Consider the following 23,086-nt stretch of genomic DNA (forward strand, 5'->3'; position numbering starts at 1 on the left):
TCAGTATTGTGGTCTAATGTGGTCTAATGTCAGCATTGTGGTCTAATGTCAGTAGTGTGGTCTAATGTCAGTAGTGTGGTCTAATGTCAATATTGTGGTATAATGTCAGTATTGTGGTCTAATGTCAGTATTGTGGTCTAATGTCAGTATTGTAGTCTAATGTCAGCATTGTGGTATAATGTCAGCATTGTGGATAGGCTTTACGGTCAACATTGTGGCCTAACTGAAAGGTCAGCATTGCGACATATCATAAAACGCTACTCGCCTCCTAATACTGGACGAGTAGCTTAAAGATCTACTCGCCACCTAATGCTGGACGAGCAGCTTTAAGATCTACTCGCCACCTAATGTTGGACGAGTAGCTTAAAGATCTACTCGCCACCTAATGCTGGACGAGCAGCATAAAGATCTACTCGCCACCTAATGCTGGTCGAGCACTTTGAAGATCTATTCGCCACCTAATGCTGGATGAGCAGCTTAAAGATCTACTCGCCACCTAATGCTGGACGAGCAGCTTTAAGATCTACTCGCCACCTAATGCTGGACGAGCAGCTTAAAGATCTACTCGCCACCTAATGTTGGACGAGCAGCTTAAAGATCTACTCGCCACCTAATGCTGGACGAGCAACATAAAGATCTACTCGCCATCTAATGTTGGACGAGCAGCTTAAAGATCTTTAAAGATCTACTCGCCACCTAATGTTGGACGAGCAGCTTAAAGATCTTTAAAGATCTACTCGCCACCTAATGCTGGACGAGCAGCTTAAAGGTCTACTCGCCACCTAATGTTGGACGAGCAGCTTAAAGATCTACAAGCAACAAACTTGCAGATCCTGCTGAAATTTCCCAACAGATAAAAATAAACACAACACACAAAAAATATGTCCGCTGTGGCCATAATTAAATCCCAATTATTCGTGGGTGTTGTATTGCATCACTTCCGATTCGACACTTCCGCTTTTCAAGCAGTGCTAAACGTAGCTATGCCGCTGAATGGAATTTTTTTACTGCCAGCGCTGTGAAGAAGGAAATCCCGGAACTATTTTTACTGGAATGTTCTATTGAGAACATGAGGGGTACAGAGTGGGGTTTGAGCATGGTCTTTCGTCCTAGTTTTGTTACGTATTTTAACATACCAGTTATAATTATCTAACCAGGCGGTGGGGGTCATCCATACATGACGTCACGCTTTTTTTTACCCCCCCCCCCCCTCCGTAACACATCGTTACAAAAAGTCAGAACTCCCCCCCCCTAAAATGACGTCACACCTCAGCCTACACCCCCCCCCCTCAAAATTGCAGATTGCAGTTGAATTTTTCTTAAAATACGATTTTTTTTTTTTCAAAAAAAATTTCTCAACTCTGTCAACAGAGTATTTTAATCAATTCCTATTACAATTTATTCAAAACAGTTTTCAAAAAACGAAATAACGGCTAAAATTCGTTTTCTAACATTGCATTTTTACAACGCAAAAGTGTGTCGTCACACCATCTGACCCCCCCCCCCCCCTTTCCCCTCATCACACACCGTCACAAAATTACGGACCCCTCCTCCCCCCTACGAGTGTGACGTCATTTATGGACGACCCAGGTCATTGTGGCAGATAGAGTTCAGCAGATTATACGACCTCAGATATTGACGAGCAGCGTGGAATGTCGTTCGTGTATTTGACGTCACTGGTTTTGTTTTGGAAGTATCGGCAAAACGTAGGTATAGTTTGAAGGGGAACATTTGAGGCAGAACTTCGGCAAGTGTACAAGTATTTTACAAATTTGGATTGGATAGAAGATGCCTGAAATGCAATTAAAAAACTTTTGCCATCAATTAAAAAATTACAACTGACAAGAATTTATAAAAACAAGGGCAAAAACTTTAATAACAACTGCTAACAATGTAAAATACTGAATCAACTTAAACAGAATGCTATTTTTTTAAGTGTTAGCTAAAAAAACTGCAACTATTTATTTAAATTAGCGATGATTAAAATGCTATTGAATTTTTTATAATTGATAGTAATTTAAACCTATTGAACAAATGTAAAGCGCCAACTGTTTTTTTTTAAACTGTTTTTTTTTAAAACCCCAAAAAAACAGTTCACAGCAAATTTATGAACAGAGAGAGAATAGAACAGAGACCTTTTAATTTGCTAATTGTCAAAAATAAACTTATTCGATTTTTTTTTTTGTGAAGCCCTTCCCCAACCCCATAAACAAAACAAAAAAACTTTTAATTATTCTATACCCACGCTTATCAGTAACTAGAAAAAAAAATCAACCAATAGGATTCAGTCTGTAATGCAATATAATTAATGGATATCTTGAATCGCACCATTCACGGCTGTTATTTACCGATTATTAGCGCATAACGAGTTCTGCGAGTATCGATAATAGAATTAATGGAGTGTGGGAAGAGTGAGATTCTATGACGCTTCAATCGCTCCATAAATTGGTCGTTCCTGCATACAGTCATTTCTGTTAGTGATGCTAGATTTGTTTCGTTTGTTCACGTCCGCTTTTTGTACCGTTAAGTACACCCACACTTAATGTATTCTTACCCTGTAATATATATAAATTTACTTATATATATATATATATATATATATATATATATATATATATATATATATATATATATATATATATATATATATATATATATATCGTTAGGTTTCAGGTTTGATAAACTTAATAATAGAAAATTATTTTTAGGTAAGGATTATCATCATTAGCGTTTCTTTAAAGGTTGTAAAGTTCGTTTCTTTGATGGTGGAATGTAAAGTTAGTTTCTTTAATGGCAAAAAGGTTAGTTTCTTTATTGGCAGAATGAAGAGTTCGTTCCTTTAATGACGGAATGAATAGTCCGTTTCTTTAATGGCGGAATGAAACCTGTGAAGTGCCCAGCAGAAAGTAGGTCAATCAGGTACTATCGATGCGTGCGACGTTTACCCCTCGGTCCATTAACTCTGGATTATCTTGATCAACTTGACCCCCACCCCCCATCCCCTTACTTTTTATCAACCCGTCTAGCAGCTGCTCAATATGTAAGCAGTAAACCTACAAATGGAAGGTTTACATTCTAGCTGCTAATGTAGGTCAGTGGAGTAGGTCATAAAAGCTTGACCTAGTCAATGTCTAATAGAGAAGAAAAAATGTGTACAAATGTGTATCAGCTACTTGGTAATAATTCTCAATTAAAAAACGACGCATGCAATATTCAGATGAATACATTTATAAATAATTTAAGAGGCTTTTAAGAATAAAAAAAATTAAATTAAGGAAATAATTAATTAATTAGTTGGAAGCGCAGTTTGTGAGGTAATAATTCATGTTTTTTTATTAAAGAAGTTTAGTAGGGATTTCTGTAATGTAGGAAAACCCTTGTGCTTTAGATACTTGCTGTGAAGTCCTATAGAGCTGTAAGAATGTCCTACTAGCTAATGTTGGCTGTGACGTGCTATAAAGCTGTCAGAATGTCCTACTAGCTAATGTTGGTTGTGAAGTGTATAGTCCAGTCAGAATGTCCTACTAGCTAATATTGGCTGTGAAATGCTATAAAGCTGTCAGAATGTCCTACTAGCTAATATTGGCTGTGAAGTCCTATAGTCCAGTCAGAATGTCCTACCAGCTAATGTTGGCTGTGAAGTCCTATAGAGCTGTCAGAATGTCCTACTAGCTAATGTTGGCTGTAAAGTGTATAGTCCTGTCAAAATGTCCTACTAGCTAATGTTGGCTGTGAAGTGTATAGTCCAGTCAGAATGTCCTACTAGCTACCTAATGTTGGATGTGAAGTGTATAGTCCTGTCAAAATGTCCTACAAGTTAATGTTGGCTGTGAAGTCCTATAGTCCTGTCAAAATGTCCTACTGTCTAACAGTTTCTCCCAGCCCGATTGAGTTGTGTTACATTATGTGTTAGACGCGGAGGCGTAGCGACCCATTCCAGCGCTTCCATTTCTATATATAGTTATTCTTGTTCCCTCCCCCTCCTCCAAGTTGTAAAGGTTTGTCGCGCTTCTTACCAGTTGCTATCCCGTAACATTTTCTAGTTCGGTGCCACAAACTCGGTCTAGAAAACAGTTAAATCAGTGTGTAAAGCCTTGTAGTTGTTTATTTTCGTAACGTTGGTTGTATAATTCAATACTTCAGCTTAAACTGAGCTTTATATTTTTCAACTCCCTCTGGCGCCCCCTTAGTGTCTGCGCCCGGGGCGGCCGCCCCACCCGCCTTCCCCTAGCTACGCCACTGTAGGATTGGTAAAATTTGGGGATTGATTTTCATTATTCACTTTAATGCCTTACTACTTGGGTAGTTGTATAACCTTTAGATGAATAATTGTAAGATCAAGGCTTACTATGACAAAATTTCATTGTTTTGAAAAAAAAGGATTTGAGGATTTTAAAAAATTAGGAGTTACCTCTCTTGAGTTGTTAACAAAAGTGTAGATTTCAAAGATCTTTTTCAGTACAGATGTTATCGCTTAGAATGTTTTATACAAATGGAGCAGTTTATATTTAAACTTCAACCCTCATCATGGAATGAAGCAATAGTCCTGTCTTGCTTTTCTTGTATTTCACTTTAATTCGAACCAAAACAATACAGACACCTAAACATACAGCTTTTCTAGCAACATTCGTCTTCTTTGTTTACATATTTTCGTGTGACTTGACAAAGGAAAATGGCCTACTACCAATAAGTTTACAAAAAAATTTATATTCAGAACTAGACCAAAGAATACTTGACAAGATAAAAAGTATGCTTGAGTCACACACACCCACAATAGCATGTCAAAGATGTATTAGATTTCATTAGTTAAAAATCTAAAATGTAGATTTCTTTTCCAGAGATAACTAAAACCACTACAGTAAATCTGACATCGATGGTTAAAAGTTTGTTGCACTTCCAAGGTCATCTAATCAAAATACTCGTGTAGCTTAAATGTGACCCCATCAACATACGAAGTGACGTTGTGATAACTGTCACACGAACGCCAACACCCGTAGGCCGATGGGGTCATCAGGGCCCATACACCCATCCACAAAGCGCCTAAAATTAGGCGTTGGCGTGGTCGCTGGGGGGTGCACAGATCCCTTCTGACGAGGCCAAACTACGCCCCTATTACGGGGTCAGCTTGGCCCATGATTTGGGGGGCTTCAAAAAGCCCCCCAAAAACGAAGTAAGCGTTATTGTCTCTTGACGGGTGCCAGAAGTGAAGATGCTATTTGCAACATCCTCGCTGTCTATGACATGTCACTGTTACGTCCGCTATTTATCTTAGTGCGCCAAACAGATTCACACGGACAACCAATCAAATATCAAGTTATATTTAGATCATTACTCAGCGTGGTTAACTCGCCTAGTCTACATTAAACAACTCGCATTGGTCGTTACTTGGGCTAATTAGTCGGGGTTGACCATGAACCATAAGAGAAAATTGTTTTTAGATTTGTGTTGTGGCTGTTAATAAACGGCTGTAAAAAAATACAGTTGTCCAAACCTCTAAGATGTAACTGACACTTTTTATTAGTAATTGTGCACATCATATAAGACGTTGAGGTTAGAAAAACTATGTACTGTTTAAATGTAGGCCGACCACACACTTTATTTAACTCGGTATAGGAAGTGCTAAATGTTAAATACCTGGGTATGCTGTAACAGCAGCCATACTTCTTCTTCTTCTTAACTTTAGTGTTGGAAGGGATCCCCCTTTGATTTCAGACTGCATTTCTTTTTAACACGTTTTTATTAACTCAGCTTCGCGTGTGTTTGTTGTTAAAATTGACATCGAAAATTAACCCACTTCTGATTGCTCAATAGATCTGAAATTTGGCATGTAGGCTACTTTCGCCTAACAATTTCAGATGCAATCATAAAAACTAGCAATTAGAGACGGTAATTAGCTTAATTTAATTACGCCCCAAGGACCATAAAATTGAGGACATGATTTCTAAAGATACCGACAAGACTGGAGGCTTATAGACACAGTTACTTCGGCCCCAATCGATGTGAGCGCGCTGGCCGTGATCGTATAGTGGTTAGTACTTCGCGTTGTGGCCGCGACAACCCAGGTTCGAATCCTGGTCGCTCAAGATTTTTTTAGTCCGTGTATTTATAAACACTTAGTCAATTCATACTTAATCAAGTCATTAGATAAAGTAGAAAATAAACTATATAAAAAACTTTTTTAAAAACCACGTTTTTCATGTGTAGCAACGGACTAAAAAGGAGAAAATAAAATACTTAAAAAAAACTTTTTAAAAAACCACGTTTTTCTTGTGGACTAAAAAGTAGAAAATAACTATTTACATACATTTGATGACAAAAAACGTGGGTCGGGCAGATGGGTCGGGAAATTTGATGGTGAACGTACCCACGTTTTTTGTCATCAAATGTATGTAAATAGTTATTTTCTACTTTTTAGTCCACAAGAAAAACGTGGTTTTTTAAAAAGTTTTTTTTAAGTATTTTATTGGATTTGCTTCCATAGCCTTTGTCCAACCAAGAACAAGCTACAAGGCAGAAGTTGTTTGATTATGGAGTTGTCTTTCCTAGAAAAGTTACTGTCCCCAGCTAACGAGCCTCATCTGCCCAAGGGCTCGAACTCGAGACTTTTCGGTTTTACCGACTCGACCACGCCGACCCTAGCGGGCATAAAAGTTGACATTTCTACAACTTTTTATAGTTCATCTTACTAAAAAAAATTCAACAAGATATTTCTACTCCTTTCTCCTCTATTGCCTAGAGAAGACATGTTTAACTACTGTCACTATAAAACGTTAGTAACATTAGCAGTTGTTAGGTATTGTGGTTCATGTGTATTGTGGGGTGGGGGTTCTAGAATAATTAAAACACACAGGGTAGAGATGGATATAAAGTTGTCAAAGTAATTTTGTTAAATACATAATCCTTTAAATATTTTTGAAAGTGGTTGCAAAGAATTATATATTGAACGTAACATGAATCAAATGTCTCTCAAAGTAAAGAAATAATTCTCACTTGTATTGTAAAATATGTGGAATGTAAAGTACCAGGGTTTTGAAAGTTTAGGTTTTAGGATTGCAGAGACGTAGCGGCCCATTCCGGCGCCCGGTGCGGACTATCATTTTTGACCCCTTGCTTCCATTGCTATATATATTTATTCCTGTTTCCCCCCCCCCCCCCTCTCTCCCCCAAGTTGTAAAGGTTTGTCGCGTTTCTTAACAGTTGCTATCCCGTAACATTTTCTATTTTGGTGCCACAAACTCGGTATAGGAAACAGTTTAATCAGTGGGTAAAGCCTTAAAGTGAGCTTTTTATTTTTCTACTCCCTCTGGCGCCCCCTTGGGGTCTGCGCCCGGGGTGGCCACCTCACCCGCCCTCCCCTAGCTACGCCACTGGTTAGATGATCTGTTTCTCATTGTCCAGATAATAGAGCTGTTTCTATTGCTATGAAACAGCTGTTTCAATCTGCATCGATAGATAAATGAGGCTGTTTTGCTCTATCTATATGGAAGGTTAAGGCTGTTTCAGTTTCTAATCTAAAATAAACAGAGACTGTTTCTGTTTTTGTTGCCTTATTTTTATTTTAGCCACGTGACTTCGTTCTGACGTCACATCCGGCTTGAAGCTCCCCTATCGCTCCTGCATTGATTTTGTTTGCGTGTTTGTATGTGTGTGTGTGGGCGGGCCATGTGTGTGTATGGGCGGGTTATGTGTGTATGCGTGTATGTTCCCTATCACCAAAAATGGATCGCTTGACTGGTACCTCGTCCACTAATCGCTCTTATCCAGCGACGCTGTCCAAATCACTGCGCCGAATTTGCATATTTGGAGAACCCGCTAACTAAAGCCACTGAAGACTGGACGTAATGGAGATCGTCATCAGCGCCGTTCGCTCGCCACTGAATGAAAGGACCAAAACTCCGCGTCGTCCCGATGAATATCCAGTTACCGCCCTTGCACCGAGCCGCAACTACTAAGTATTTTTTTCAATTATTGCGCACCAACATTGACTGAATGGACGTCTGTGTGATACTAAACAAGACCAACGCTTTACCGTGTTCGATGTCGATAAACACATTTGTGTATTAACATTTTCTTGGTGAATGCTTTTTTTTCTTGCGTTATCGATTATGTGGGAGGTGATCAATAGAAATATTTTCATTTAAGAAGTATTAATTGCTGGTTAAAGGGTTAATTAGTCTTGTTGAATGGGGTTTGCTGTTTACTATTAAAGATATGTACGTTTTCGTAAAGAATTTAAGTATATCGTGTAATACCATTTTGTTTCGGGCGTAAAGGTACCATACACATCTCTCTAATGTACCAGACATATCTCTCATTAGTGCACTACAAAGCTCTCCACACTTATAGACTCATATGTTGTTAATGATGTTGTTGCATTTGTTGTTGTTGTCGCTAAGATGGGTTGATATGACATCACAAACAAGATGTTGATGAGATTGTCCGTGGCTGACCACTGTCCAGACAGGAAGAATCTGGACGGTCGATAAGTCCTGTACTAGCCCCTAGAATCAGCTGGTCAGCATCTGCCGTTTTACGAGGTCTGTTAATCAAATCAAGCAGAGTCGCTCTTTGTGGGGGAAGGGAGAAAACTCCTCTTAGGTTTGTAAGGCAAACGACGTTAGTTTTATCTTAATGGGGTTTTAACCTCTTGCTCAATGGGCCTCGGGAATAGAAGTCTGTCGTTTGGTTGGGGAATAGAAGATTTTTTTATGTACCCACAGTCTGTTTATTGTTGTTTATGGAAGGCGTGTTTAAACTGTAGAGCGTTTGGTTGCTAGCCCGAAGGTCTCGAGTTCGAATCTCCAACACTGTCGGATGACAATGAGTTCATCCAACTATAATGGGTACCTGGCTTGCCTAGGTCAAGAAATATATAAACTCTACTTCATCTTTACTTTTACTTAGTCTGTTTGTCTCATTATTTTGGTTATTTTGTTGGGAGTTTTTTTCGTTTTTTTTCTGTACTTGTTTAATGTTTGTTAGCTTATTTGTGTGTTTAATTTCTTCGATTGTTCATTTCTTTGCTTGGTGGTCTATGTGATTGGTTGATTAGTGTATTTTGTTATGTTTACTTGAGTAAACACCGTCTCTACAATGTATATGTTGACAAATGTCAATATCTTAATCTAGAGAATTTAAACTGTAGAATTCCAGAATAAAAATACATCATTAAAAAGCGCTTTAGTTATAAAAACAGAGTAGGGGTGTTGGATGGACAGCCAAACTAGAAAAAAAGGGCCACCCCGCAAAAAAATGTGGGCCCATATATATATATATATATATATATATATATATATATATATATATATATATATATATATATATATATATATATATACCCAAAGTACGAAAATACGAACATAGAATACTGAGCACGTGATTGTTCGAAATTTGAAAAAATTAAAACTTCTTAGGTTTATTTTAATTAAAACTTGTTACAACAGCACATCACTTGTGTGAGTGCTATTGTTCTGTTTTGCTGTTTTGAAATTCAGTTTTAATGTCTGACATAATGCTTCCTTCATAACAAAACGTTCAAAGGAATATAAAGCATGAAAGCTATGTATGTGTAATGGTTTCTCGCCTGTTTATTTTTATGTTGTTTTGTATTTATAGTTTTTAATACAATTAATTTTTATACTATAACATTCTTTCTTATGCATTTTTTTTAAAATAATAATAAAGAGAAATAATTGCTTTTTAATTTGTTTATTGCAGATCTATTAAAAGTTTCTTAAGAACACAATTTGGGTATTTAAAAAAGGGAAATAAGTTGTAGGAGTGGTTAGAACGTTTTCACACTACAACTCATGTAGCCTATATATTTTTTTTCCTTTACGAAACAGCGTGTGTTAGCTACTGTAGAACATCACTACTGTAGTAGATCTGTTTGTTATTTTACAAGAAAACTATTTTTTAACTATTAAAAAATTGGTTAAGGTCGCCTGTGGGCCCCTAGACGGCCTGGCCCCCTCCCCCCGCATTGCGGGGTTTGGCGGCACTGTAGTTCCGCCCCTGGGTAGGGGTGTTGACAGTCATCACCAGGTAGGGGTGTTGTGGATTTGTTCAGCTACAGTGTTTAAAAGTGTAGTTAAAACTAGGAAGAACATTTATTATTATTGGGCTAAAATCTCCTTGATGGTGTAGTTGCGTCTATGGTCGGGAAATCATTTCACTGACGTTAATGTTTCACGTGAACTTTGATTTAACTCCAAACACGATTCAAGGCACTTTTCAGTTGATTTAACTTATCAACTTCACCAGTACACCAAATGCCCTCGACCCTAGCCGCTACCAACAAGCCCCCTTATAATCGTTCACTCCAGCATTTATACCCACACTGGATAAAGGTATAACAATACATAAACACACTGGGGTAAACTCACACACGCCTCCCCCCCCCCCCCTTACGTTTTCGACTGTTCTAACCTATTCTAATCTAACCTACAACTGACCCGTAACAGTTAACCTTTTACATTCACTAAGATAATGACACGGGGCTAGAGATATAATTTGTGTTATATGACAGATATATAAGAGATTTAAAATTGAATAGTTGCGATGCTATCAGAAATTAATTTGGAAACCACTGTTATAGAACTGTTTCAAAATGATGTTAGCCTATATACTACGTCTATATTTAGAACATTAATTTAAACCAAAAAAATGTTGTTGTTTTTTTGTCACACATAAAAGACGAGTCAAAACATAAACATTAGGGGTCATTCAAGTGTGACGACCACAAGGGGGTGGGGCCTGACAAAAGTTAACTTTTGTTGAAGATAGTGTGTAAAGTTCTGACCGGGATATTCGGGTTTCTCTACGTAATTTTTTATTGATAGGGAAAAAATTATTTAAAAATAAAATAGCATGATTTTATCTTATTTTTATTTTTTTTTTTTTTATTTTATAATTATGACCTAATCAAATAATTCTTGTTTTTACATGTGATATTTAAAAAGACATTTCTGAAACAAAACAAAACATAGATCTAGCCAATATTGGTCTAGTATAATATTGGAGGCTACGAAAAATTGACAAGAAAGAACTACTCCAGTTGAGTTGAAGGGTAGGGGGGGGGGGGGTTCGATGTTCATTTAAAAACAATAATTTGGAAGGGGGAGTGGGGTGGTTAGTTACCAAAAAAATGAAATGCTTTTATCAACAACACAACACACATCGACGTGATGTGTAGGTCTAGGCCGCGTTCTGATGTATTTAAAAAAAAAATGAATGAGAACAATTCACCAAAAGTTACACATCAATAACTTGACATCTTCAACCAAATTGATCATTCCTTTCACAATCGTTGAGCTAGCTTTGGTAAGTAGGATATTTTATTATCGTGATGCCTGCATGTATTATATTTATTATAGCTCTGCAATTTCAATTAGCTTTGTCTATAAATAAAGTAATTTTTTTCCCTTCACAACTTAGCAGTTGCGCGACTTTCAATGTGTTTTTTTTTCATTAGCCTTATTACTAAGCGCTTTGCTTACATTTGAAATGGTAGACCAAAGAATCTAACTTGGTCTTATCTTTTTCTTTTCAGCGTACCATACAGTTGTTGCATACCCCACATTAGTCTTTCATTTCTCCAGTTCTTGCTTTACCTGTTTTGTTTTTGCCTGTTTATACGTCTGTTTTTTGCTTTTTTTCTTTCTTTTGTTTGTGCTCCCGTGTCAGTTTTTTTCGCCAGTTTTTTTTTCCAGTTTGTTTTGCCTGTTTTTTTGTATTTGCCTGATTTTGTTTGTTTTTTTTTTGCCTGATTTGTTGTATCTCCCTGTTTTTTTTTTTTGGTAGTTGCCTGTTTTTTTGTAGTTGCCTGTTTGTTTTTTTTGTAGTTGCCTGTTTTTTTGTAGTTGCCTGTTTTTTGTAGTTGCCTGTTTTTTGTAGTTGCCTGTTTTTTTGTAGTTGCCTGTTTTTTTGTAGTTGCCTGTTTTTTTTGTAGTTGCCTGTTTTTTTGTAGTTGCCTGTTTTTTTTTTGTAGTTGCCTGTTTTTTGTAGTTGCCTGTTTTTTTCTAGTTGCCTGTTTTTTTTGTAGTTGCCTGTTTTTTTGTAGTTGCCTGTTGTTTTTTTTGTAGTTGCCTGTTTTTTTTTCTAGTTGCCTGTTTTTTTTTGTAGTTGCCTGTATTTTTTGTAGTTGCCTGTTTTTTTGTAGTTGCCTGTTTTTTTGTAGTTGCCTGTTTTTTTGTAGTTGCCTGTTTTTTTGTAGTTGCCTGTTTTTTTGTAGTTGCCTGTTTTTTTGTAGTTGCCTGTTTTTTTGTAGTTGCCTGTTTTTTTGTAGTTGCCTGTTTTTTTGTAGTTGCCTGTTTTTTTGTAGTTGCCTGTTTTTTTGTAGTTGCCTGTTTTTTTGTAGTTGCCTGTTTTTTTTGTAGTTGCCTGTTTTTTTGTAGTTGCCTGTTTTTTTGTAGTTGCCTGTTTTTTTGTAGTTGCCTGTTTTTTTGTAGTTGCCTGTTTTTTTGTAGTTGCCTGTTTTTTTGTAGTTGCCTGTTTTTTTGTAGTTGCCTGTTTTTTTGTAGTTGCCTGTTTTTTTGTAGTTGCCTGTTTTTTTGTAGTTGCCTGTTTTTTTGTAGTTGCCTGTTTTTTTGTAGTTGCCTGTTTTTTTGTAGTTGCCTGTTTTTTTGTAGTTGCCTGTTTTTTTGTAGTTGCCTGTTTTTTTGTAGTTGCCTGTTTTTTTGTAGTTGCCTGTTTTTTTGTAGTTGCCTGTTTTTTTGTAGTTGCCTGTTTTTTTGTAGTTGCCTGTTTTTTTGTAGTTGCCTGTTTTTTTGTAGTTGCCTGTTTTTTTGTAGTTGCCTGTTTTTTTGTAGTTGCCTGTTTTTTTGTAGTTGCCTGTTTTTTTGTAGTTGCCTGTTTTTTTGTAGTTGCCTGTTTTTTTGTAGTTGCCTGTTTTTTTGTAGTTGCCTGTTTTTTTGTAGTTGCCTGTTTTTTTGTAGTTGCCTGTTTTTACCTGAAATATTTTTGTTGCCAGTGTTTGTGTTAACCTGTTTGTGCTTGTGTTTCTCCTGTTTTTGTTCAGTTGCTGGTTCGTGCAATCCATCCATCATGTTTTTCATTGTTTCACTTTGCTTGTGTGTGTTGTCGTTCCTTGTTGATGTTGTTTGCTGTTGTTGTTACTTTGTCTTAATGGTGGTCGCCCTCATGAAAATGAGCGACACATACACCTTCATCACACACTTCATACTATACCAGACACACAAAACATACACCCCAAACCTCGACCCACAACCAGTTTTTTATGTAAACGTCTGGAACCCCAGACAAGAAGAGGATATGGAGGTGGAGGTATACAGAGAAGAGGAGGACATGGAAGTGGAAGTCTGGGATGACAGACAGGAAGAGGACATGGTTATTGACCCATACTACTTGGATGTGGAGGTACCAATGATCTGGAAGTAAGTTGATGAAATGTCATGTCTTCTAGTGTGTGGGCCTATTCATTTAAAAATAGTTGGCTTTAAGTTATGTTAGCTTATGTTACTCAAATGTCAATGTAAGATAATTTATTAAAAAGTACACATGATCCTAAAAAGGTTTTTAGTTGACAATAATTTCAGTCCTAGTCAATTTTTATTTTCATTATCTTCAGTATTAAAAGCTCCAACACACCTTTAAATGGGGGAAATATTCAGCCTTTCTTTTTTAATAGTCAGCTCAATCACCAAACTGATTTCAATGAGCGAATTGCCCCTGATGGATATTTATTTTCACAAAATTTATAGTAGGGCCTTATCATGTTTCAGTAGTTTCATGACCATTTTTTCTTAAATTCTGGCTTTTAAAAAATATTGAAATAATAGATCTATATAGTATCTATATAGATACATAGTTGTGTGAATCTTTCATTGTATCAGCAATTCCTAAACCTGTAGTATTGTTAACAATGTAATCTTTGGCATAGTATCAGCAGTTCTCACTCCTATACTATTGCATTAACATTGTTATATTTGGCATTGTATCAGCAGTTCCCAAACCTATACTATTGTGTTAACATTGTAATCTTTGGCATAGTATCAGCAGTTCTCAAACCTGTTGCATTGCGCTAACATTGTAATCTTTAGCATTGTATCAGCAGTTCCCAAACCAATACTATTGTGTAAACAATGTAATCTTTAGCATTATATCAGCAATTCTCACTCCTATACTATTGCGTTAACATTGTAATCTTTGGCATAGTATCAGCAGTTCTCAAACCTGTAATATTGTGTTAACAATGTAATCTTTAGTATTGTATCAGCAGTTCCCAAACTGATACTATTGTGTAAACAATGTAATCTTTAGCATTGTATCAGCAGTTCCCAAACTGATACTATTGTGTAAACAATGTAATCTTTGGCATTGTATCAGCAGTTCTCAAACCTGTAGTATTGTGTTAACAATATAGGCTCTAAGTTAAAATAATTATTGAAACAATTTTTTTTTCTAAAAATAGAACAGAAGTATAGATGATTGTTCCAGCAAAAATTGCTAATCATGTGAGGCTACAATTTGTCATTTGTTTCTTAAAATGTTAATGCAAGGTGGCCAACTTGCATTAACTTTTTAAAGATTATAGGCAACATTGTGTCTTTCATGTGAGAATGCAAATTTAATTATAGATTTAAATTAGTTTCTCTTGATCTCCTAATCATGGTAGGGTGAAAGTTTAATGGTTGATATGCTATTGTCAAGTTTTGTCAGTTTCTCTTTCTTAATCATGGTAGAGTATGATCCACCAGCTTTAATCAAAATCCTTTTAGTATGATCCACCAGCTATAATAAACATTTTCATCGTGTGGAATATAATCCACCAGCCACATTTCTGTCCTGGTGAATTCTCTCCTTGCTGAGTATGATCCAACAGTTATATTCAACATTCTCTGCTTGCGGAGTATGATCCAACAGCTATATTCAACATTCTCTCCTTGCGGAGTATGATCCAACAGCTATATTCAACATTCTCTCCTTGCGGAGTATGATCCAACAGCTATATTCAACATTCTCTCCTTGCGGAGTATGATCCAACAGCTATATTCAACATTCTCTCCTTGTGGAGTATGATCCAACAGCTATATTCAACATTCTCTCCTTGCGGAGTATGATCCAACAGCTATATTCAACATTCTCTCCTTGCGGAGTATGATCCAACAGCTATATTCAACATTCTCTCCTTGCGGAGTATGATCCAACATCTATATTCAACATTCTCTCCTTGCTGAGTATGATCCAACAGCTATATTCAACATTCACTGCTTGCGGAGTATGATCCAACAGCTATATTCAACATTCTCTCCTTGCGGAGTATGATCCAACAGCTATATTCAACATTCTCTGCTTGCGGAGTATGATCCACCAGCTATATTCAACATTCTCTCCTTGCTGAGTATGATCCAACAGCTATATTCAACATTCACTGCTTGCGGAGTATGATCCAACAGCTATATTCAACATTCTCTCCTTGCGGAGTATGATCCAACAGCTATATTCAACATTCTCTGCTTGCGGAGTATGATCCAACAGCTATATTTCTCTCCAGGCCAATTTTTTCCAGGCCAATTTTTTCCAGGCCAATTTTTTCCAGGCCAATTTTTTCCAGGCCAATTCTCTCCAGCAGGCCCCACTGATGACCAGCTGTATTTTCTTTTCATTTATTTCTTCATTATAAAACTATCATGGGTTTGCTTTCTATCATTAACATCTGTTAGCTACTTCTCCAATTCAATTACCCTATTATATCTTTCCTATGTCTAGTGCAACTCTAAAAAATATTAAAACCATTACATAGGGTGGCAGAATTTTATTTTAGTATTATCTGTTGTGCATTTTCTTTAAGAATGTGCATTATATTTTTCTAAACAATCTTGTAATGAATATGCAAATAAAATATGTCAGAATCAGTAAAAAGTTTTCTCAATGTCAGGGTGACTATCACATTCTGTACCCAGACAGTGTATCACATTCTGTAATTAGTCAGAGCTATCAAATTCTGTACCCAGACAGTGTATCACATTCTGTAATTAGTCAGAGCTATCACATTCTGTTATCAGGCTGATAGACTGACCTTAGATTAATTCTAACTTTCATTGGTTAAGCTCGTCAAAAAAAATTTTCAAATAACTAGTGACCCCATTCCAATGAAAGAAAATTTCAAATAACTAGTGACCCTATTCCAATGAATGTCACATCCCTGCAGTGGACAGGCTGATAGTTAGAACCCTGGAGAAAACATCACCTTGCAATGGTCAGTATTTGATGACAACTCTAGACTACATTCTGATTGCAATAGTCAGGCTAGTCTACAACAAGGGTTAAGAAAATTTAAAATGCTGCATATTTCAACACAACAGATAATATTAAAAAATAACTTTTCTAGTCATGATTTTATTCATGCTTTAACTCCCAGTTAAAGTAGCTTCTAACAAAATCTACCCTTCAATGATTCCCTTCCATCTTTGGATAAATATTCGCAACAACTGTAAGGGAGCACACAAGTGCCATAACTCCTTTGATGGAATCTCAGTCCAATTTTCTTTATTTTTCTAGGATGCTCCACTTCTTTTTTTTTTGGTACTATTTTGTTTGATTCTAACTTGAAATTTTGAAAAAATCTTGCTTAGTTGATTCTTGTTTTTTGAACAGCTCCTTTATATGAAATTCTAAAAATCTTGCTATCTTTATTCATGTTATGTTTTTTCAACTGCTCCTTTATTTGAAATTCTAAAAAATCTTGCTTGGTTGATTCTTGCTTTTCAACTGCTCTTTTATTTGAAATTATAAAAAATCTTGCTATCTTGATTCTTGTTTTTCAACTGCTCCTTTATTTGAAATTCTAAAAAATCTTGCTTGGTTGATACTTGCTTTTCAACTGCTCCTTTATTTGAAATTTTAAAAATCTTGCTATCTTGATTCTTGTTTTTCAACTGCTCCTTTATTTGAAATTATAAAAAATCTTGCTATCTTGATTCTTGCTTTTCAACTGCTCCTTTATTTGAAATTCTAAAAAATCTTGCTATCTTGATTCTTGCTTTTCAACTCCTCCTTTATTTGAAATTCTAAAAAATCTTGCTATCTTGATTCTTGTTTTTCAACTGCTCCTTTATTTGCCATGTTATTTTGCACATCTAAGAATGCAATCAATTTATATTCCAGTCATCAAACACTGAATTTCTTTTTCTTGTTGACAACTATCCTACATAAAATTGTCTGCCATAATTCTGTTAATATTTAAAATCTTTTATATCTTTTGGTAGCAAAATGTATATTATTACACTTTCTTGAAATTTTTCCTTGTATAAAATATTTTTTTCTTAAGTTCCTGTACACTCTTAAGCTGGTGGCCTCTTAGAGTTCAAATTTCTGTTCCTTTTGTTCAAAACTTTGAATTGTCTTTAGGATCATATTTAGCTCTCATTAAAAGGCTTCTAGTTCAAAACTTTGTATTATCTTCATTATATTGTTTAGCTCTCATTAAAAGGCTTCTAAAAACTTTGTATTGTCTTTAGGACTTTATTTTACTTTTTTTAAAAGGGTTATAAGATTTAAAATATCAAATAATTATTTCCTGGTCTTAAAAGCATCACCATTTTATTGGTAAATTACTAAGTTTCCATTTTGGGATTCTTTTCATTTAGTGTAGTTAGTCCCTAAGCCCTTTAGTTATGCCCCCTTGGTGTTGTTGGAGCTTCAGGTTTTTTACTTTTTTTTTGGTTAAGCTTAAAAACTTCTGAATTTTGTTGGGTTTAAAGTTTTTAAAGTTTACTTTGTTTGTGGTGGATTGGTGGTGACTTGCTTAACATTAGCACATTTAAAGGGAAGCTAAGGTCTTTGGTGTGTCTAAATTCATTGGGAATTTAGTAGTCTGTTTTGGGTAGTCTTTTGCTGCTTTGTACATTACATTCTCTCCATGACAGATTAAACTTGTTTTTGTGTGGTTTTTTAATGCAGTGCATTTATCTGTGGTTGAAAGTGAATCACTGAATCAGTGGTAGAGACCTCTGTCCACTATTTGAGTGGAGGTGTTGAGTGTTTATGAAATGGAGCACTGAGATGCAAATACCTTCATCAAATAAGTTATAAGTCTCTGCAACTGATTCAGTTCTGCCCTCAACTATAGATACTTGTGTTGCTTGCAAGGATCTCACAAGGACAGTTACTGAAGTTGTAGAGCATGCGATGGGCAAAATAGTATGAGAAAACACATTTAATTAACTCTTAATTACCAATTTGGTTGATGCATAAGAAAAATATTTTCTAAATTTCCTTATGTCAGTTAAAAGAAATGTTAAGTAGGACCTCCCCCCATGTAAAAATATATTCTGATCAGTCATTGCTTAGAAATTTCAGAAAATTTGATTTGCAATTTAGATAAGGGTTTTAAAAAATGAAAAGCAAACACTAAAAATTTTCATGTTGAAAAATGATTTATGTTGATAGGTTTAAATTTAATTTAATTTTATAGTATTGGGATATGCTTCTATATTTTACTTATTTGAAAAAAGTTTTTTTGAAAATTAATAGTAGGCCTACACACTGTTGACATGTACATTACATTACTAACATCCAGCTTCATTTGAAGCTTCTGCTTCCAAGTGTATGGGTAGCTCCATGCCTCTTCTGTTTCCATAAAAAACTGGTTGCAGGGTCAACTGAGCTCATTTTCAGGAGGGCTGTTCATTTTGCTGTTTTTTTTTTGTTGTTTTTGTTTGTTGATCTTATTTATTTTTTCTATTATTTTTTGTATTTTTTTTTCTTTTTTAAAAACTTTCCACAATTTTTTTTTAATATTCACATTTTTTTATGTTTTATTTTTTTAATTATTTTATAAATTAAAAGGTTACATATTTTTTTCAGTAGTTTTTTTTTTTACTTTACTTTTCCAATTATTTTTTTAGGTCAGTTTTTTATTTGAAAATTGTATACTTAATTTTTAAATTATTTAAACGTTCTTTTTTAAATATTTTATTGTGATGTCCCTTGTGTTCTGTCCCTTGTGTGTGCTGTGCCTTGTGTGTGCTGTGCCTTGTGTGTGCTGTGCCTTGTGTGTGCTGTGCCTTGTGTGTGCTGTGCCTTGTGTGTGCTGTGCCTTGTGTGTGCTGTGCCTTGTGTGTGCTGTCCCTTGTGTGTGCTGTCCCTTGTGTGTGCTGTGCCTTGTGTGTGCTGTGCCTTGTGTGTGCTGTGCCTTGTGCTGTGTCTTGTGCTGTGCCTTGTGTGTGCTGTGCCTTGTGCTGTGCCTTGTGCTGTGTCTTGTGCTGTGTCTTGTGCTGTGCCTTGTGCTGTGCCTTGTGTGTGCTGTCCCTTGTGTGTGCTGTGCCTTGTGTGTGCTGTGCCTTGTGTGTGCTGTGCCTTGTGTGTGCTGTGCCTTGTGTGCTGTGTCTTGTGCTGTGTCTTGTGCTGTGTCTTGTGCTGTGTCTTGTGCTGTGCCTTGTGCTGTGCCTTGTGCTGTGCCTTGTGCTGTGCCTTGTGCTGTGCCTTGTGCTGTGCCTTGTGCTGTGCCTTGTGCTGTGCCTTGTGCTGTGCCTTGTGCTGTGCCTTGTGCTGTGCCTTGTGCCTTGTTCCTTGTGCTGTGCCTTGTGCCTTGTTCCTTGTGTGTGCTGTGCCTTGTGCCTTGTTCCTTGTGTGTGCTGTGCCTTGTGATGTGCCTTGTGGCTTTTGCCCTGTGGCTTGTGCCGCACTCTGTGGCTTGTGCCGCACTCTGTGGCTTGCATGTGCTGACATGTTAAGAAAACCCTTGTACATAAAATCTCTACCTCATTTTACTAACCATGTTGACAAAATTTGATACTATGTCAATCATCATTAATTTCTGATGTTATAAGTCCATGTACATAAATTGAATTTTTTTCAAACTTTGTACTCTATTTTGCCATCTTTTTCATAAAAAACAAAAAACAAAAAAAATTGCAGTTAATTTATTCTTCAAAGTAATCAATTCTTTGATGTGAAAACATCTTTTTTTTTAATAAGTTCACAAGTTCTTGTACAAAATGTTTTTTCAAACTTTGTACTCTATTTTGCAATCTTTTTCATAAAAAAAAACAAAAACAAAAAAAGCAAAAAAAATTGCTGTTAATGTATTCTTTAATAAAGTAATCAATTTTTTAACAAGTAATCAATTCTTTAACAAAGAAATCAATTCTTTGTGATGTTGTAAAAACATCAATTTTTTTCTTCTGGTGACATTTTCTTGTACAAAAAGTTTTTTCAAACTTTGTACTCTATTTTGCTGTTTTTTATTCTCTATTCAGTATACTAAACAAAAAATAAAACAAAAAAATTTGCTATTTTTTTGTTCTTCAATAAAGTAAACAATTCTTAGTGGTGTTGAGAAAACATCATATTTTTCTAAGTTGACTAAACGAAAATTGAATTTTTTTCAAAGTTTATACTACATTTTTCTATTAATTTTTTGTTCTATATTTTATCTATTTTTTATATTCAAAATTTATACTTTTTTTTTAATTTACTCTTTTTATAATTGTTTTATTTTTCTAATAACTAAAAGGTCTACATATTTCTTTTATTTGGTGTTGATTTTTCTTTTTTTTTTTTTTATTATTGATTTATTACTTTTTTCCTTCTATTGTTTTGTTATATACAAATTTTATACTTTCTATTATTTAAATTTAAACTTGTTTTTTTTAAATATAAATTGTAGGCTATTTTTGTCTGTGCTGTGGTTTGTCTGTGCTGTACCTTGTCTTGCCTGTGTGGTACCTTGTCTTGCCTGTGTGGTACCTTGTCTTGCCTGTGTGGTACCTTGTCTTGCCTGTGTGGTACCTTGTCTTGCCTGTGTGGTACCTTGTCTTGCCTGTGTGGTACCTTGTCTTGCCTGTGTGGTACTTTGTGTCTTGCCTGTGTGGTACCTTGTCTTGCCTGTGTGGTACCTTGTCTTGCCTGTGTGGTACCTTGTCTTGCCTGTGTGGTACCTTGTCTTGCCTGTGTGGTACCTTGTCTTGCCTGTGTGGTACCTTGTCTTGCCTGTGTGGTACCTTGTCTTGCCTGTGTGGTACTTTGTGTCTTGCCTGTGTGGTACCTTGTCTTGCCTGTGTGGTACCTTGTCTTGCCTGTGTGGTACTTTGTGTCTTGCCTGTGTGGTACCTTGTCTTGCCTGTGTGGTACCTTGTCTTGCCTGTGTGGTACCTTGTCTTGCCTGTGTGGTACTTTGTGTCTTGCCTGTGCGGTACCTTGTCTTGCCTGTGTGGTACCTTGTCTTGCCTGTGTGGTACTTTGTGTCTTGCCTGTGTGGTACCTTGTCTTGCCTGTGTGGTACCTTGTCTTGCCTGTGTGGTACCTTGTCTTGCCTGTGTGGTACTTTGTGTCTTGCCTGTGTGGTACCTTGTCTTGCCTGTGTGGTACCTTGTCTTGCCTGTGTGGTACTTTGTGTCTTGCCTGTGCGGTACCTTGTGTCTTGCCTGTGTGGTACCTTGTCTTGCCTGTGCGGTACTTTGTGTCTTGCCTGTGTGGTACCTTGTCTTGCCTGTGTGGTACCTTGTCTTGCCTGTGTGGTACCTTGTCTTGCCTGTGTGGTACCTTGTCTTGCCTGTGTGGTACTTTGTGTCTTGCCTGTGTGGTACCTTGTCTTGCCTGTGTGGTACCTTGTCTTGCCTGTGCGGTACTTTGTGTCTTGCCTGTGTGGTACCTTGTCTTGCCTGTGCGGTACCTTGTCTTGCCTGTGTGTGGTACCTTGTCTTACCTGTGTGCTGTACCTTGTGTCTTGCCTGTGTGCTTTACCTTGTGTCTTGCTTGTGTGCTGTACCTTGTGTCTTGCCTGTGTGCTGTACCTTGTGTCTTGCCTGTGTGCGGTACCTTGTCTTGCCTGTGTGCTGTACCTTGTCTTGCCTGTGTGGTACCTTGTCTTGCCTGTGTGCTGTACCTTGTCTTGCCTGTGTGCTGTACCTTGTGTCTTGCCTGTGTGGTACCTTGTCTTGCCTGTGTGCTGTACCTTGTGTCTTGCCTGTGGGCGGTACCTTGTCTTACCTGTGGGCGGTACCTTGTCTTGCCTGTGCGGTACTTTGTGTCTTGCCTGTGTGGTACCTTGATTTGCCTGTGTGGTACCTTGTCTTGCCTGTGCGGTACTTTGTGTCTTACCTGTGCGCTGTACCTTGTCTTACCTGTGCGCTGTACCTTGTGTCTTACCTGTGCGCGGTACCTTGTGTCTTGCCTGTGTGCGGTACCTTGTGTCTTGCCTGTGCGCGGTACCTTGTGTCTTGCCTGTGCGTGTCTGTCTCTCTGTCTGGTAGCTTGTCTGTCTGTCTGGTAGCTTGTCTGTCTGTCTGGTAGCTTGTCTGTCTGTCTGTCTGGTAGCTTGTCTGTCTGTCTGTCTGGTAGCTTGTCTGTCTGTCTGGTAACTTATCTATCATAATTTTACTTATTTTTTTGACAATTCTTGTACAAAAGTTTTGCAACTATTTACAATTTATTTTTCTCTTTCTATATATTTATTAAAAACAGCACTTTATTTTATTCTTGAACATACATTTCTTCTATTTGCCCTCTTGAACTATTCTCTTGTTAAGAAACTCTTGTGCATAGATTCTCTACCAGTTTCCTTATTTGGTGATACTTAACATACTGTGATTTCTCTGACAATGTCTTCATGCTCAGAAGTTCTTGTACAAAAATTTAATTCATATTCAAATTTGTTCTTAGTTTTGTTGTTGCGGTTATTTTTTCATATTAACACTTGTACATACATTGTCTACCATAAATTCCATGTAATACTGACACACTTGCACATACATAGTAGACCATAAATCCTTTGTATGTTGAAACAATGGCTATCGTATATACAATGTCCACCATAAATCCTTTGTTCTACTGACATACTTGGACATACATAATCTACCATACATTCTTAGTATAGTGACACACATGTGTACATATAGTCCACCATACATTCTTAGAATGGTGACACTCACTTCTACATAGTCTACCATACATTTTTAGTATGGTGACACACACTTCTACATACATAGTCTACCATACATTTTTAGTATGGTGACACACTTCTACATACATAGTCTACCATACATTTTTAGTATGGTGACACACTTGTACATACATAATCTACCATACATTTTTAGTATGGTGACACACTTCTACATACATA

At 36.6% G+C, this 23,086-nt stretch overlaps 1 protein-coding gene across 1 annotated transcript; it reads right to left on the minus strand.

Moving 5' to 3' along the window:
* Positions 1-18,936: 18,936 nt before the first annotated feature.
* On the minus strand, positions 18,937-22,575 carry LOC131936808 (filaggrin-2-like). Its single transcript, XM_059293886.1, has 3 exons — positions 22,550-22,575; positions 20,671-21,977; positions 18,937-19,685 (listed from the first exon to the last, which is right to left on the minus strand). Exons 1-3 carry the CDS (start codon positions 22,573-22,575, stop codon positions 18,937-18,939), a joined length of 2,082 nt encoding a protein of 693 aa, XP_059149869.1.
* Between the last annotated feature and the right edge of the window lie 511 nt (positions 22,576-23,086).

The sequence above is a fragment of the Physella acuta genome, unplaced genomic scaffold (genome assembly GCF_028476545.2).
Source record: "Physella acuta isolate Inbredline_101_S28 unplaced genomic scaffold, ASM2847654v3 ptg000187l, whole genome shotgun sequence".
Classification (NCBI taxonomy): domain Eukaryota; kingdom Metazoa; phylum Mollusca; class Gastropoda; family Physidae; genus Physella; species Physella acuta.

Coding starts and splice junctions, on each gene's coding strand:
- LOC131936808 (XM_059293886.1), bottom strand. CDS start 22,575: ATGAAGACATTGTCAGAGAAATCACA. Junction 21,978..22,549: donor ACATTGTCAGAGAAATCACA/GTATGTTAAGTA, acceptor AGTACCGCACAG/GCAAGACAAGGTACCGCCCA. Junction 19,686..20,670: donor TACCACACAGGCAAGACAAG/GTACAGCACAGA, acceptor TTAACATGTCAG/CACATGCAAGCCACAGAGTG.